The sequence below is a fragment of the Stegostoma tigrinum genome, chromosome 5 (assembly GCF_030684315.1).
Source record: "Stegostoma tigrinum isolate sSteTig4 chromosome 5, sSteTig4.hap1, whole genome shotgun sequence".
In the NCBI taxonomy this organism is placed as follows: Eukaryota; Metazoa; Chordata; class Chondrichthyes; order Orectolobiformes; family Stegostomatidae; genus Stegostoma; species Stegostoma tigrinum.
Genome location: NC_081358.1, coordinates 81360850 through 81379041, shown reverse-complemented (window position 1 = coordinate 81379041; position 18192 = coordinate 81360850). Strand labels below are relative to the sequence as shown.

General features: G+C 37.9%; 1 protein-coding gene across 2 annotated transcripts in view; it reads right to left on the bottom strand.

Moving 5' to 3' along the window:
* The window catches only part of smchd1 (structural maintenance of chromosomes flexible hinge domain containing 1), a 151831-nt gene that overhangs the window by 59478 nt on the left and 74161 nt on the right, over window positions 1–18192 (bottom strand). For both annotated transcript variants that reach the window (XM_048529359.2, XM_048529358.2), the window contains exons 27-31: window positions 17778–17866; window positions 16340–16458; window positions 7885–8052; window positions 4765–4890; window positions 3814–3893 (exon numbers count right to left, since the gene is read on the bottom strand). In XM_048529359.2, coding sequence (XP_048385316.2) covers window positions 3814–3893; window positions 4765–4890; window positions 7885–8052; window positions 16340–16458; window positions 17778–17866 — 582 coding nt within the window. The remainder of the gene's footprint in view (window positions 1–3813; window positions 3894–4764; window positions 4891–7884; window positions 8053–16339; window positions 16459–17777; window positions 17867–18192) is intronic.

Below are 18192 nucleotides of genomic sequence, written 5' to 3'. Positions count from 1 at the left end.
ATGTACTTTTCAAAACATGCTTTTAAAAAAAAGCATTGATCAAGCTAAAATGTGATTCCTGGTCACTGCTGAAAACTTTGCATTTCACTCAGAAATGGATTCTGTAAAGGAATGCACTGATACGCTCGGCTCACAGTGACCAACTGCGCCTCCCAGTCACCAACCATTTCAACTCCCCCCTCCCATTCTTTACACGGCACGTCCATCCTGGGCCTCCAAAAATAAAAGCGTTTCTGAAGAAGGGTCTAAGCCCGAAACGTCAGCTTTTGTGCTCCTAAGATGCTGCTTGACCTGCTGTGCTCATCCAGCCCCACACTTTGTTACCTTGGATTCTCCAGCATCTGCTGTTCCCATTATCTCTGATCACTTATTTATTTGGACCAGGTACAGTAAGTAAGAATGGGAGATGTTAGCCAATTTGGTGATAAAGACTAGGACAGACAACGGGGTAAAACTGACTTCAGGCAGAGTAATGTAAAACAGGCCACTGAAAATAGAGGGGAGAAGGCTGGCACTGGTAGGTGCAAGTTGACATGCAACAGTAAAGTGTCACAGGAAGACAATACAAACAACTGGGATTTGCATCTATATGAAATAGTTAGATCATTTTAGGTATATTTGACTTCCATCCTGAACAGTTACATAGGTTACGTGGCATAGGAACAATACCTTTAATTCACAAAGTTCAATATTTCTGCTTAACGTGAGCTTCCTCCTCAATGTTGCTCATTTAAATCTACCAATTTAACTTGATTTCCTTATTAAAAGGTCTGAACCACTCCAAATAATATACAAACTTACACAATGGCAATGTGCTAATTTACAAGGGCAAGTGAACTGTAATTCAGATTTACATAATATTTTAATGAAAAGGCTGCTAATTAAAAAACAAGTTTTGCTCAACTGACCAGACCTTAGCCTTTCATAAGGCTCTTAATAAGCAGTTCTGCATTAAAGCTGATCTCTGCACTTGCTTTGGGAAGGAGAAACAAGAGGCAGATTTTAATGACAAGGGAATAGAGTGTTTATTGATGGGTTTAGATGAAAAAAAGGTGAGGTAAAGGTCAACTTGGGCATAAACATTGGACAGGTGGGCCAAATGTGCATAACAAAACTATATCTTGATTAATGTGTACATTCTTAGATATGCCTTCCAGTGATTAATTCTGAACTGTGTACTTACATTGTGTGAATCACATCAAGCTCAATTATAAATCCCTAGCAATAAAATAAATGTCTGTGGCATATGTAGACTAAGAAACCACGCAGTTTGAGATGTGATCAAAAGTGGAAAAGGTTTATGGGATGGTGGCTGTGTACCATCCCAAGGCAGCAAGAAAAGGGGTGTTATTGTTATGCTCTTTACACAAACAGAAGTTTACGTTAGTGATATGCAGAAAGTAAAAACGATCATAATGCGCCCCTAATGTTTAAATACAAAATTGTTTATTTCTTGCACAAATTCATTTTTATACTGTTACAAAACAGGATGATATGAACATATTTGTTCTATGGTCCTGTTATGTTCTATTAGTTTCTGTACTGATATTTACATTGCTGTGCTCTGTAAAAAATTAGGCATATCCAACAGTTGACTGTTTACTGACGTATACAATGGTTGAGTGTTTATTCCTCAAATATTCAGTACTCCAAAGATATTCTTTGTGGGTAACAAATAAGGAAGGAAGAACAGCATTGTTGGATAAAATAGCCTTTTTACATCCTGTGTAACTTGCTTGTGGTCATTGTACAATGAAATCTTTTACTGAACAGATATTCCATTTTAGAACTGGTGAAGACTGATTGGGAATCCTTTGATTGTGGATGAGATTGTAACAGTTTTGATTTAGACAGCACATGTAAATACATGTTTGTAGAATACTGTCACATTTGTCGTCACTGTGGTGAATCAGATTTCCAGAACAATGCAAAATACAGTGCAATTAACAAAATCTGCTCTGAAAGATGCTCTTGCATCAAATAGCTGCAGCTTAATTTCCAACTATTAAAAAATAATTCTAGGTACGTCATGTTTATGTTCAGTTTGTAAACATTGAAAAAGGACGACTAGAACTCTTAATATTTTTTTAAGTCAGTAATCTTCCTGTGAGGCAATAACATATCCAATAAATCAGAAACCTTTACATTTAATACAGGTTTGTGGTAATGTAGCTGACTCCAGCCAAATCAGAGATGAAATTACTCAACTGCATTAATGATCATTAAATTAGGAACAGAATTAGAGAAAACAAACCATTGCTGCCACTAATTTTCCAGCACAAGGCAGTCTACATATCAATTCTAAATGAGAGTTCGCTGCAGCAACGTCTAAAGTCAAAAGGCCTGTAAATACACGCCACGTTGTCGCATTTATGCAAACTGCATTTCTATAAGGTGGCAATGCCTTTAATACACAAATAAATATTTACAATGCATGCAAATTCACACAGCACATTTAAATGAGCAAGTATCTCAAGATGCTTAACATGAACAAAGTTGATCAAACTATGCTAGGAGGAAACAGAACATTGGACAATAGCTTGATTAAAAAGACATTTTAAAAGAAAACGGAGGGGTTGAAGACAAGGTTTACAAAGAATATTCTAAAGCTTCAGGTCAAGGTAATTGTAAGTACAGCTGTCAAATGTGAAGTGATTACAACAGAGGCAGTGCAAGGGGCTTGATGAAAGAAGATTGCAAAAGATATGCACAGCTGAAGGAGTGAGAGATTAGGACATCCAGGACCACAAAATGCTATGCAAAATTATGGTTTTAACATCGAGTGTGCACTTAACTAGGGGCCAGTTTAATAAACATGAAGGTTGAATGAGTCATGGAGTTAAAATGTAACCAACAGAATCTTTGATACCAAATTTTTGGATGGTGATAGATGGGAGGCCAGCCAGAAATGCAGTGAATGAATCAAGCCTGTCTCAGGTAGTTGACAAATGGAAACTAAAGTCAGGGAGCAGTGTTTCTGGAAGGGTCCAAACACAATGGCTCCAATCTTCCCAATGCATAATTTGAGGACATTTTAGATGTTGGACAACAGTGATAAAGCAGATGTGCACAGAGTTCATGTGGAACCTAACACACCTTCAGATGATATCAATGGAGAGTAGAGAAGATTCTTGGGAGACCCCAGAGAATGCAGTGCAGGAGTAAGAGGGGAAGCCATACACATGCTTCTCTGAGAAAGAACAATGCTGGCCAGCTCCATTTAGTTGGACAGGGATGATGTGTTGCAAAATAATGGTGTGATCATTTGAGAAAGGCTGCAATGAGGTGAAGGAGGATGAGGAAGGATAGGTGACCACAATAAAAGGTAATTAGTGGCTTTGATTTTGGCTTGTCCAGCACTATAGATAAGCCAGAAACTTGAATGTTTCAAAATGTGTAATGCTAGGAAAGATCAGCACCAATTTGGAAAGTTGCGAAGGGCATGTGAGAAAAGGAATTTGGAAATGGGCTAGTATCTTGCAATAAGACAGAACTCAAGGTTTGGTGATTTGAAGAAAGGACAATGGACTTGAGGCAGTATGAGGAAAGTGAACAGTTAGGACATCAACAGAAGCTCAGTCAGCAAGTCAGCAGAATGAGTCAAGGGAGCAGGAAATGCATTTTAAAGACAAATTCTCAGGATTTTTTTGCCAAGGGTGCCAAGAGAGTTGGAAAACAATAAGGAAATACGGATGGAAATAAGTATCCAGAATTTGCCTGATCAGTTATAGTTATAATGGCAGCAGCAGCGTCACTCCCTTATTAAGATCCATAAGAAACATACAAGCTTTAAATGATTTGATTTAGCTCTACCTTGCTGCAAAGATTTGAAATGCACCAAAACTTGCCCTTCCATTTTCATCTGTTTTCTGCAATTGTGGGGCTGGAGATAACTAAAGGAAAAGGAAACTAATCATTACAGAAGAAAATTAAGTTTATTACTCAAATCCAAGTAACAGCTATTTTACATATGTACCATCACAGCTTGTGGACAATACACATAAGACTATTACCTGCAAAAGATTGAAGAACTAATTTTTCTGTGTCCTCAGAACAACTGAAGTTCAATCTTTGCTAAATTATATCCAAGAGGATGATGAAAGTATCACTAAGAAACAGTGCTTTCTCTCAAAAAAAACTTCAGGTTATTTTCTTTCTCTACCGCTCCACCTAATACATTTATGATTTGTAGCTTTCAAATAAACTTTATCATTGAGCTTAGTTAATTAAAGAGAGAGTAATTTCTCAATAACATCAGGCAGTAGTAGTAATTTGGGAATCCAGTTTGATATTAATGTGAAGTTAACGAGTCTATCTTCAGCATTAAACTGAACGAATAGACAACACAAAATCCTGCAAGAATTTAATTACATGCGTCATCTCAAATATTACTTCACCTATATTAGGAGGCAAGCTGGAAAACAAACCAAGGCCTCCGAGGACTTTAATGTGTGATAATTTACATTTCTATTCAGTTTTGGTGCTCTGTTTTAGGATTTATTCACCAAGGTCCTTTGCAAACCTCTAGGCTCACAGAAGAAACTAAAGGTATGCAAACACAAATAGGACTCCATTTCTTGGCTATCATGAGGGCTCACACTTTAATACGATCCGTATGCATTGTAAAACATGCAACATTATAGGGAACAAACATTTAAATCAGTGCTTGTGGAGAAATCTATCACAATTTTTTCTTGTGAGCATCATAATCATGGCATTATATATTCAAAATGTTCAAGCCAAAGCGCTGAGTAAATTCCTTACCTTTAGGCCACTTTCTTTTAGTAGGACAACTTTAACCATAGGCTCAGGAGAAGGATTTCCCCAGGCATCACAAAGCTGTACAACCAAAGGTTTATCAAGGGTCCTACCATTGACAACTGAGAGGGGCTGAAAATAATAAGTGTACAGTTAAGGTACATACAGTGCCACAAACAATACAGTACTGTTTTCTAAATGTGAACTTTCAGTTAAATCTGCATTAAATTGAGCTGATAGTCATACTAAATACCTACAATGTAGTTAATCACAGTTCAATTTCCAAACACAAATCAATGATTCGTCATCCAAATATACACAGAGAGCATCCCAGATTATGGAACTTAAAAAACACACCAACAAATACATGATTGGCAAAAGACTGAACAAATATTCTGTATGAACCTTCACAGTAGAAGACAATAAAAACATCCCATTGTTAGAAAATCAAGGGACAACTAGGAAGAGACCTAAAACACTAAAGAAAAAGCATGGAGGAAGAATAAAAGGGATGAGAGGTTTATGAGTACCTCAGGCCTGAAGGCCTGCATCCTTGGCTTTAAAAGAAGTGGCTGCAGTTATGTTGGATATATTGGTTGGAAACAGATTTGGTAAGAAGCCAGCAGAAAGGAATACAACAAATGTAATGCCCTTTTCCAGGAAGCAGAAAATGACAAGCTAAGTAACCTAATATCAGTTACTGGAAAAAGGTTATAATCAATCATTAAGGAGGTAGCAGAATGATATTTAAGACAAGCAGAATTAACAATGGTTTATCAAAGAGAATCAGATTTAATAAATTAAAGCTCTTTCAAAAGGTAATAAGCAGGGCGGACACAGGTTTTGTATTTGGATTTACAGAAGGCATTCAATAAGGTGTCAATACAGGTTAATTCACAATTTGCAGGATTCATGTTGGGGGTAACACATAGCACGGATAAGAGGATTGCAAAATTAATGGAAAACAGAGGCAAGATAATTAGGTAATCTTCAGGTTGGTAAGCTGTAATTTATAAAAGTCCACAGGGCAATAACTTCACTCAGGATAGTGACCATAACTATCCACATTCGAACCAAAGATGATAGAAGGAGCAGGCCATGCGGGATTGAGACTGACTTCCATTCAATGTGATCTTGACTGCCACACTTGAGATCCTCTCCCCATATTCCTTGACTCCTTTAGCATCTTAAAAACACATTAATTTTTTTCTTAAATATTTAATGAACTGGTGTCCACAGCGTTCTGTCATAAAGAATTTACATGGCCATCATCCTGAGTGAAGAAATCTTTCATCTCAGTTCCAAATGGTTTACCCCGACCTCATATCACAAACCTTCCATCCTGGTAATCAGCTTGGCGAACTTTTGCTGAACTGTGTAAAGTACAAATTTTCTTCCTCAAGGAGGCCAAAACTCCAACCAATACTCAAGTATGACCAAGGCCTTGCAAAGCTGCAGCATGACATCCTTACTCTCGTATTCAAATCCTCATATAATGAAGGCCAACAAACTAATGACCTTCCTCACTGCCTGCTGCACCTGCATGCTTGCTTTTAGAGGCTTTTTTTGCAAAGATGCCCAGGTCCCTCTATACAACAACATTTTTCAATCTACCACTAGTTAAACAATGTTTGACCATTCAGTTTTTTTCTACTAAAGTGGCTAGCTTCACACTTATCCATGGTATTCTGCACTTGCCATGTACTTGCCCCACTTACTGTAAACCACCTTCAAGCCTCTCTACTTCCTCATTGGTCAATTCCTCCTATTTGTGTCATCAGTAATTCATGTCTTATATTTAATTTTCTCAGCTAAAATTATTGATGTGCGTATAAAATGTACATACTGTATTTATACAGCAAGCAGCCAGGGCTGGAACACAGATCCCTGTGGTATCCAACTAGTTAATCCACTCCAAAAAGTCCTGTTTATTCTTATACTGTGTGAGCTAACGAATTCTCAATCCATGCCAGCACATTACCATCCCACAATCCCATATGCTTTAATCTTGCACACTAACTGCTTACACTGTAATCAAATGCTCTCTGGGTATCTAAATACATCAGTGATGAATGGATGAAAAGATTCCATTCAAGTCCAGTGGAGTTCAAAATATGAAGAGATCATTTTATTAAACTTAAGATTTTTTAGATGACTTAGCAAAATAGTAGATATACCCCTTGTTGGAAAGATCTAGAACTGAGGGAAACAGTCCTAGGATAAGGGTGTGACCCAGTTAAACAGAGATCAAGACAAATTTCTTTGCTGAAGACCATGGAATTTGAGTCATTAACTATAATTCAAGGTTGACATAAACATATGAAAGAGATTAAGTCAAGAAAAAAAATCCACCATTATGTGATCGAACAGCAGAGCAAGCTTTGGGGCCATTTAGTCTATTATTCCTACTTATGTCCATAAATCATAGTTCTGAAGGTCTGGGACTGGAGGATCACACCAAGAAAGAAAAACAAGAATGGAATCTTTATAGTGGGTTGAATTATACTCATTTCTAAAATAGAGATTTGTTGATAAACTCAGAACAATATGATGTAAAACTGGACAAGATACAAAAAGCAGAGTTGTGGTGTTTTAAGACTGGAGAGAAGTACAGTTGTAATGTCTCCAAGGTGGTCAGTTATTAGGCTATTATAAAAAATTTCCTGCACTTATTTTTAAATGATAAAAAAAGCATTTTGAAAGTTTTATTTTGTTCTAACCAAATTTTCAAATCACCAAAGAATAAGGAATATTGTACAAAGAACATTTTCCACAGATGTGACATAATCGGTGAAATAGGTATCACACTTGTCTAATTGCAGCCACTATGCCTTTTGTCCTGCTAAAACCGTGGCGTCTCCCAACAGAGCACCACGTCAGAGTATTTACCTGATGATTGGTTACCCGTAACCAAGTGAAGAGATAAATTTTCAACAAGTCAATTTTGATTAGTGCTTCAGATTGAACAAAACTTAGGCTACAGGGTAAACAAAATCATCCACTTCTGGCAAGAAAATTGCCCCATGGTTCAGGGTATTTGAGAGTAACTCCACAAGTGGCATTTTTCTAAACAAAAGAATTTAATAGACTTCCAATACTTCAAGGAATCTAACTGTTCAATCTTACCTCTTCTGCATTTCCCCATTCAAGGAGGCTAATTTGGGTTGGGGGTCCTGCAGTCAGATGAATTCGTACATAATCTACAAAATCACGCCAAGCAAAACAAAGTTCTTTGAGACCGGTCGCTCCAGGTACAAATTTGATGCCCCGAACAACCATATTCTGGGTATTTTCCTAGGAAGACAAGGAGAACGCTTATTTACATAGCATCTTTAATTTCCATAAAGTCTCATTATTTTTCCAGTTTCACTACTCCCAATTTATGATTCATGATAACTACTCTAAGAATACTAGCGCTTTTCTCAACACACCTAGCACACAGTTAATCACCAATTGATGAAGAGCTAATTATGGATAAATATTAACATGTAGGCTGATATTTTTATGTCTGTATCCAAATTTTGATCAGAAATACAAATCATAAATCAAAGATAAAACAGATTTTCTTCAAATCAAATGTAGTTAGTATTTGATAAAGTGCCCCTGAGGGGTAATGATAGCATGGTGATAACGTCATTGGTCCAGTAATCAAGGTTAATGCTCCAGGGATTAGGCAGCTGGAGAATTTTAAATACTATTTAACTCGCAATTAACCTTGGCTTGTCTCAGCAGTGATACCTTGAAATAGCAATTTTAAAAAGCCATCTGACTAACTCATGACCTTTAGGTCAGGAAATCTACGATCCTGATCTAATCTAGGTGACTCCAGACTACAGCTCATGCTTGGCTATCATGTGAAACTAGCATAATCATTCATTTCAAGCGTAATCGGTGGTGGGCATCAAATGTTGCCTTTGCAATTTCACCAACTCATGAAATAACTTTGTTTTTGATTTGTTGACAAAAACTGAACAGCAAACAGCAATATCATGCAAAACACGCCCCAGGGACAGAAATCAGAAAGTGATGGTGACACACTCTTAAGAATGAATGGAAGTACACTGTGGTGTCTCAGAGGGAGTCAGTATTACAACTGCTGCCCTTGATGCACATCATCATCCTGGACTTGGATATAAAGAGAAAAATTCCAAAGTTTTCAACTGGCAATACCTTTAAAATGTGCTAAACAATGGCACTTGTCAGGAAGGCAGGCGTTAGAGAAATGGGAAGGCAAATGTCAGATGAAAGATAATGCAGATAGAAGTGTGAACTATGCATTTGGTAACAAAAAGCAAGGACAGCTAACATAAACCATCAGTATAAAGCAGATACAGGAACAAAGCATAGGAGGTTCACATTTAAACAATTATTTTGAAGATGCCAGAACAAATGGATAATAAAAGTAGGTAGTCTCTTGGTTTTATAGAATACAACAGAAAAACGTTATGTTAAACATTTTCAAAATATTGGTTATGCCTCAGCAAGTGTATTATTCTGAAATATGACACCACGTTATTGTAGTTAGCATCTTGGAGAAAAATTACTGTTGTTATATTTAAGATGATAGAGTTGAATAATGAGAAGAAATCAGGTGAGAATTTTCACTTTACAGAGGAAGTTAAAGGAGTTTTAAATAGAATGATTCCAAACATGAAGGGTCAAAATAATAAATAAGGAATCACTGGTGAGAGGGTCAGTAACTGGAGGACACAGGTTCAATGTAATTTTGCATAAGAGTGGGGAGAGGTGAGGTGTTGTGTTTTGGAAACTTACATTTAAATGAGTTTGAATGCAATATCTGAAAAAGGAAGTAGAAGGAAATCCAGTTATCTTAGAAACAAAAATTTGATAGGACAGAAATGGGGAGCCACTTGTTGCCATTTATTTTCAACCATTTTTACTAAGACTTTGCATAAAGTCACAAGAAACATGGCTAATCCAAAAAATTGCAAACACAATTTTTAAAAATTCAATCATAGGACCATGGGCATTGCTGTCTAGCCAGCAATTATTGCTTTTGTTAGTTGCCCTTGAGCTAACAGTGGTGGGCTGGCTACCTTCATTATTTCATCATTTCAGAGGGCATGGTATTCGAGACAGGTTCTAGAAGCCATATATACCTACACTGCATCTTTAGTGTGATAAAATATTTAAGGTGCATATCAGAGCATCATAAAGCACAGAAATCTCCATAATGGAAGATTTTATACCACATATCTAAATCCTTGAAGATTTTAAGTACAGGCTCAAAGGAGGAAATGGAGGGGTAAAGAAGTGAAGGGAGGGAATACCACAATATTGGGGATAGACAATTGTCAGTGTGGTTATCTAAATCAGAGTAATTAAGATTGGAAATGCATCAGAATTAAAGCATAGATATCTCAATTGACAACTGTGAAGCAATTAGAAATAACAGATTACAGACATTACACAAACAGGTCAGAAGCTAGGAATCCTGTACTAATTAACTCATCACCTGACTCCCCATCCATAAGGCATAAGTAGGAATATTCTCCACTCGCCTGTATGAGTGAGCTGTTACAGTGAAGAGGCATAACACCAGCCAGCTTGATTATTTGTGGATATGGTACCATTCAGTGTGTACTATCTACAAAATGCACTGCAGAAATTCAAAGATGATCCTTAGACAGCATCTTGCAAACCCACAATTATTTCCATCTAGAAGTACAAGGGCAGCAGATACATGGGAACATCACCATCTACATGTTCCCTTCCAAGTCACTCATTCACCTGACTTGGAAATATATTGCTGTTCCTTCAGTGTTGTTGGCTCAAAGTCCTGGAATTCCCTCCCTAATGGCATTACGGGTCTATTAACAGCACATGGACTGCAGTGGTCCAAGAGAGCAGTTCACCACTGTGCCTTTGAGAGATGTGTGCTGCCCTGTTTCTCTTGCCGAGAGGTGCTGCCATCGTGGTACCGAGATGTCTCCTTCAGACTGGCAGTTGGTAAATAGTTTGGAGTTATCACTGGGTGTTTCTTTTTTAAATGAGTCAAAAGAATCATGAGTGAGCAGGGTCAGGGCTCTCACTGACCAGGGACGGATTTTAGCTTTGCTTTTAGTTAGTGAAAGCTTTTTTTGGTGGCTGGCTGCTGGAACTAACAGCTAGTTTTTGCTCTCTCGCTCCCTCTGCTGCTAATGAGCAGACAGCACGTGAGAATAAATTGGTTTTGCTAAATTGTGTCTCTATGGGATGCTGCCTTTACTGGTTAAGTCATATATCTTGTTACGTATTTCAATACATCGAAGATTATCCCAGTTCTTCCTTTCACTTAATTTTAAAAACTGTGTTGTAAGTATAAGGTGTGTTTTGCTTATAACTTAGCGGTCGACCAATCGAGTTACATCTGGAACACAGCGCCTTAGGCTTGCCTTTAAATAAATCTAGAAATTAGGGACTAGGCTGTTTCCTTAATATGTCTGGCAGGTGGGAGTGTGGGGCGTGAGGGTGGCGGCGGTCAGGTCCATAACACCACCTTCTCAAGGGCAACTGGGTATGAGCAATAAAAGGCTAACCTACCCAATGATGTCCAAATCCTGAGAACAAATTAAACAATTAATAAAAGGCAGTGAGGCCATGGAGAGATTTGAAACAGGATGAGAATTTTAAAATCAAGACATTGCTAAACGTGAGAGCAAGTGCTGAGAGTTAAGACACAGGGAACACGATTCAATTACAAGTGCAGAGAAGTCATTAAGTATAGAAAAAGCCATTAAGGCATGGATGAGGATTTCACTACAGATGTCTAGCAATGTTATAGAAGGTGGAAAAAGACGATCTTAGAGATAGAACAATTAACTCAGGAGATAATGAGGGCATGTGAAAAAAACGCAGTACATTGATCACGTGTGACTTTAATCTTCATGTAGATTGGGGAAGTCAGATTGGTAGCCAGTGATAAAAGAATTCAAAGTGCACTTGGATCAGTAGTCTAAACTAATATTTTGAGGATCCAACCTGCAACCAAGCTGTCAGGAGTTAACGCTGTGATTCACATGTTGTGCGTGGAACACCAGAGTAGCTGCTTATGCATAATTTAAAAGATAGATTTCTGGTAACGTGCAATGAGACAGGTTTAATAAATGATCTCAAAGTAAAAGGTGCTTGGAGAAACAGTAACCATAACATTATAAAACTTAGCATTCTGTCTGGGGAGGAAACCACGGGCCAGTGTTCCAGAACTTGCCACTCCCGTAGCCAAGCTGTTCCAGTACATTACTATACTGGCATCTACCTGACAATGTGGAAAATTGCCCAGGTACGTCTGTACATTAAAAACAGGACAAATCCAACACACAATTACCGCCCATCAGTCTAAACTGGATCATTAGTGATGGAAGTTCTCACCAACAGTGCTATCAAGGCAGCATCTGCTTAGCAATAACCTGCTCAGTTTGGGTTCCGCCAGGGCCACTTAGCTCCTGATCTCATTACAGCCTTTGATCAACCATGGATGAAGGAGCTGAATTCCAAAGGTTAGGTGAGACTGACAGCCCTTGAAGCAAATGTCGTATTCGACAGGGTGGCATCAAGGTGCCCCAGCAAAACTAGAACCAATGGGTATCAGGGGCAAACTCTCCGGTGGTTGGAGTCATAGCTGACAAGAGAAAATGGTGATTGCTGGAGGTTAGTCATCTCAGCTCCGGCACATCTCCGCAGGAGTTTCTCAGGGTAGTGTCCGAGGCCCAAATATCTTTAGCTACTTCACTGACCCTCCATTCATCATAAGTGAGCATGTTCGCTAATGATTGCACAATATTCAGCACTATTTGTGACTCCTCAGATACTGAAACAGTCCATGTTCAAATGTAACAAGATCTGTACAATATTCAGGTTTAGGCTGATGTGGCAAGTAAAATTCATGTCACACAAATGCCAGCCTATGACCATTACCCATACAAGACAATCTAGTCACCACTTGAAATTCAATGGTATTACCATCACCGAATCTCCCACTATCTAACTCCTAGGAACTACCAATGCTCAGAATCTCAACTGGACTTGCCCAGTAAACACAGTGGCTACAACAGCAGGTCAGAAGCTAGGAATACTGTGGCAACTAATTCACCCGCTGATTCCTCATGGCCTGTCCACCATCTTCAAGGCACAAGGCAGGAGTGTGAAGGAATACTCCCCACTTGCCTCAACGAATGCAGCTCCAATAACACTCAGGAAGTTGACTCCATCCGGAACAAAGCAACCCTCTTGATTGGCACTACATCCACAAGCATCCACTCTCTCCACCACCGACATTCAGTAGTAGCAGTGTGTACTATCGACAAGATGCAATGCAGAAATTCATCAAAGTTCTTCGGACAGCACCTTCCAAATCCACGACCACTTCCATCTCAAAGGACATGGGCAGCAGAAATATGGGAACATCACCATCTTCAAGTTTCCCTCCAAGCCACTCCCAATCATGACTTGGAAATATAATCACTGATCTTTCACTGTCACTGGGTCAAAATCCAGGAATTCCCTCCCTAAGGAGGGGCAGGTGGATAGCAGTAGTTCAAGAAGGCAGCTCACCATTACCTTCTCAAGGACAACTATGAACGAACAATAAATGCTGGCCAACCAGCGATGCCCACATCCAACAAATGAATCACAATAATAGAAGGACAAAAGTTAACACCGGCCCCTTAGAGAGGGGGGATGGAGAAATAATAATTGGAAACCAGGAAATAGCACAGCAGTTGAATAAATGCTTTATATGTCTTCACAGTAGAAGATACTAATGACAATCTAAAAATACTAACTGATCGAAGGTCAAAAGGAGGAGAGAAAATAAATACAAAAACTATCCCTCGAGAAAAGGGACAAAGGGAACTTAAGAGGCCGAAGACTGATAAGTCCCCTGATGCTGATGGGACATATCCGAGAATATTAAAGACAGTAAGTGCAGAGATAGTGGATGCGCTGGTAGTAATCATCTAAGAATCCTTAAATTCTGAAGTCGTCCAGTGGATTGCAAAATTGCCAATGCAATACTTTTACTTGAAAAGCAAAGACAACAAAAACAGATAACTATAAGCAGTAAGCTTAACATCCGCTATTGAGAAAATGTTAGTGGCGATAATAAAGGGTATAATATCAGATCATTTATAATTATGTAATCAAACAGAGTCAGTGTGGTTTTGCAAAGCATAATCACACCTGAGAAACATGTTAGGAGGTAGTAAAAGCAGGATAATAAAGGGGAAGCACTGAATGCAATATTTGGTTTTCCATAAGACATTTGGTAAAATACCACAGATTAGGCTACCTAATTAGAGCCATGGAAGTAGTATATTAGCATGGATAGAGGATTGGCTAACTAAGTCAGTATTTTGATTAAAGATGGCATTTTCATGAGCATACCGTGAAACTAAATGAGTGCTACAAGGATCAGTACTGGGGTGACAGTTATTTTAAATACATGTTAATGGCTTTTATAAGGAAAGTGAATGAACAATCTCCGGGTTTGTAAATGATATAAGTGGGAAGGCACATGTTGAGGATGAAAAAGTCTGCAGAGGGACATGGACAGTTTAAATGAATGGGCAAAAACTTGGCAGATGGAATATAATATAGGGAAATGAGAGGTGGCAGCAACAACAGAGGAGTAGAATATCATTTAAATGGGGAAAGACTACAGAAAGCTACAGAATAGAGAAACGTAAGAAGTCCTTGCGCCTAAATCACAAAAAGCTAGCTTTCAACTTCAGCAAATAATAGGGAAGACAAATGCCACGATGGCCGATGCTTCAAAGGGACTGGAGTATGTAAATAGGGAAGTCTTGCTAAAATTATACAAGGCACTAGGACCAGAGCAGAAATACTGTGAACAGTTTTAGGTCCCTTATCTAAAGAAATGTGTATTGGTATTGGTGGCAATCCAAAGACGATTTGCGAGGTTGATCCCAGGTGTGGAAGAATTGTCTTATGAGGACAGGTTTAATAGATTGGGCCAGTGCTCACTGGAGTTTGGATGAATGAGAGGTAACCTTCTTGAAACTTTATTGATTCTTAGAGCATTGTGCAGGGTAAGTGCAGAAGTTCTTATCTCCTTGCAGAGGAATCTGGGACCAGAGAGCATAATCTTGGAGAAAGACAGAGAGGAGGAAGAATTTTCTCTCTCTCAGGGTAGTGAATTTGTTGAGTGTCTTTGTTGTAGATGGTGGGTCATTAAGTACAGTCATAGATGAGAGTGAGTTTTTCTTTCAGTATTATTCTGGGAATCAGGCACTAAAGGGAAAGCAGGAAATTGAGGTCGAGGATGATCAATTTAGCAATGATGTCACTGAATGCTGGAACAGACTTGGTGGGTTGAGTGGTATACTGCTCCAGTGTCTTATGGCTTTGTGTGCAGTTGGAAGCGCATCTCAGGATCAAACGTGACAAAGTTGTGGGGAAGAAAAAGCTTAATCTTCGATTCTTGCAAGGGAGGAGGATGGAAGTGATAGTTTTGAACTTGGTTTAGAGTAAAGCCAAGCATCAGTTTTCCCAGTATTTAAATAGAGGAAATTTCTGCTCATCCTCTATTGGATGGCATATAAGCAAGATTGGAGTTAACAAGATTGGACTTGATTAGCTTATTGCCAGAAGTAGCTCTGAATTGATGACAACTGAATGAAGATTGTTACAATTCAGTTTTTACAGAGAAGATCAAAGAGTAAGAACAGGCAAACAATACTCCTGCGTTCAATCAAGATAGATTCCAGTTTGATAAAAGCTGTCAAACTTTTTTAACCAAAGGCAGAGGAGAAGTCTGTGCCCTGGATGTCTTTGCTAACAAAATGGTATGCGTTAGCCTTTACTGAGCACCAGCGTACAGGTGCACCATTGGACTTGAAGACTCAAACTCCTTCACAACAAGATACGAGGAGAATCAGGCAATATCTCAGAAGTGGAATGCTACAGGTCAGGGAGTACATAAAGATGTAGCAGAAAGCAGTCACGTACTTCAGGACATATGCAAAACAACCAGCCGTTTAATTCTAGTACTCTTACCGAATAAAATAAATGCCATGCTTTACTAGAATAAAGTATGGTACAGATTCATCCGAAGAATTTGATTTAGAAAGTAAACTGTTCCACAATGAAATACCACTTTTAAATTTTAAAGGGCAGCCCAAAATATTGGATATGCAACACGTACAAGTACTTGCTTAGAAATTATAGGTAAAGTCAAACTGCTAGAGCTATTAATGCAAGGATTCCAAATAGCTGAGTGAAACGTAACATTTTATGCAAGGGAAGTAGTGTGAAAATTACGGCCATGCTAAAAACAAAGCTAGGCAAAAGTTATTTGCTTGTATTACAATGATGGCGCACTCAGTTCCCTTGAGGACATACTCTCGACTCTCTAAAACTCCGGTTGAATAACAGTAATGGTATTTTGCCTTTGTTCCCTTGGTCTGAACAATGGATAGCTATAGTTTACGAAGAGAGTGAGGAATCAACTATATCGTAGAATAAATTTCACAATATTTTAAATACCAAACTCAACTCAGTTGAAAAACAATACCTCCCTGCAAAAATGCCAAGTCTCTTGAAACATGACTACTTGATGTACCTGCCAAGTCACTTTTAGATTACTTTTGTCCAGTCCTTCTCCAGCTATTCCCAATAAGTCTATACAAGATGATGTTAGGGTTTGAATCTGATTGCCATGACGATCAGAAAGTGTTACATCTAAGAAATGAAAATAACATTTTAAGTTAGAGGAACTTTAACAATTCATCCTCAACTTGTTGTTAAAGATTCGTAGTTATAATAAAATACAGAGTATAGCATTATGCTAAAATTACAATGTGCAAGTTTCCCACCATTCAGCATCTTTTTCCAATTGTGAAAAATGCCCACCTGTCTTTGGAACAAAGGAACAGTGACAGAATTCAATGGTTTCTATGTTGCGACAATCTAGTAATGGGGAGACATTAAAAATTACTTAAACACAGTAAAGTAAAATCAAATTAAGATTAAGTTGTCCATACCCTAGGAATTTCAATAAGGAAATCTAGCAGGACACCCTTAAAAAAAAAAATCAGGCAATGTAATCTTCCTCAGTGTGCTATAAAATTACACCATGACCTAAAGCATATGGTTACCTGACCGAAAGAAGTAGCACTGAGCTCCAAATAACCAAAAAAAAGCACTGGAACTTCAGTATTTTTTAGGCAATAAGGCCAGTCTAAAAAAAGTGCTAGAGTAAGGAAAAGAAGAAATTTAAATATAAACAAATAAAAAGTATCACATGAATTTTATCCTCCTACTGATATGAGTGAGTTTGCCAAAAACAAGCTACCAAAAGGTACAGTTTATATCAAAATGAAAAATAAATCATGTTTCAGTCATGGACAGGTGTTGTTAAAAAATAAAACTGACAACCTTTATAGTAAGGACACAAACTGCAAGTTGAAGATGCTTGCATGCAACTACTGCGATTATAACAAAAGAATAAACAAACTGTGAGGCGTGATTTTGAACAAACCTTCACTGGGGCTTGACAGATACAAAGGATTAATGCCTCTATTGATTTTGCTTAGTCACTCAATTCTCTCCACATGTCTGGGAATGATTTTAGCTTTTATTTTGCATGCAAAATATGATGTATTAAAAACACAAATTCTATCACCTTCAATGATAACTGAGCTTTATTTCTTGAATACGAATAACTTAAACGGATGACAAGACCAGCAGATGTCAAGACTGGTCAGGAATTCAAACGCCTGTGCTTAAGCTTGTACATTTGTTATCTTCAATTACAACAATCTGTCACAGTTTCAATGGAATAAGTATGTTTAGATTAATAAATGGTTCAAGTAACAGTTAGCTCTGAGATACTATAAGAAAAGTGGTATACTGCATTATTTTGTCTAATTTATCATGTCAGAGGCTGGTCTGAAGTCATGCTGTTTTTAAGCCACAGATTTAAAAAGTAGGAATTTTAAAAATTGAACAGTGGACAAAATACCTTGTGTAATTATGAAAAATAAATTTAAAGAACTTACGTATTTCTCCTTGTAGCTGTTCACCCATCTGAACAGTACTTAAGCCTTTCAGTGAACATTTCAAAAGTCTAGGTTCATCTGGCTGTGGCCTAAACAAAGTTAAAAATTACATTACTATTTGAAAAGTCAGCATTTCCTTAACTGCATTTCTGCCAAGAATCAGGCTTCTAGCCTATTACAACAAATATTAGTTCACACTTTAACAACAGATCAACAATAATCTATACCGAAGGCTGTTTTCAGTACAAGTTTCATAATTCAGTAAAGTTGGTCCAACTAAATCAGTTTGATACCAAATAAATGATTCAAAGAAAAACATCAGTAGAGTCTGGCCAAAAAGTATTTGATGAACGCTAGTGCCTTCATTTCCATGTTAATTGTACGCTCGTTAATTTATACCTCCTGCTTATTTCTA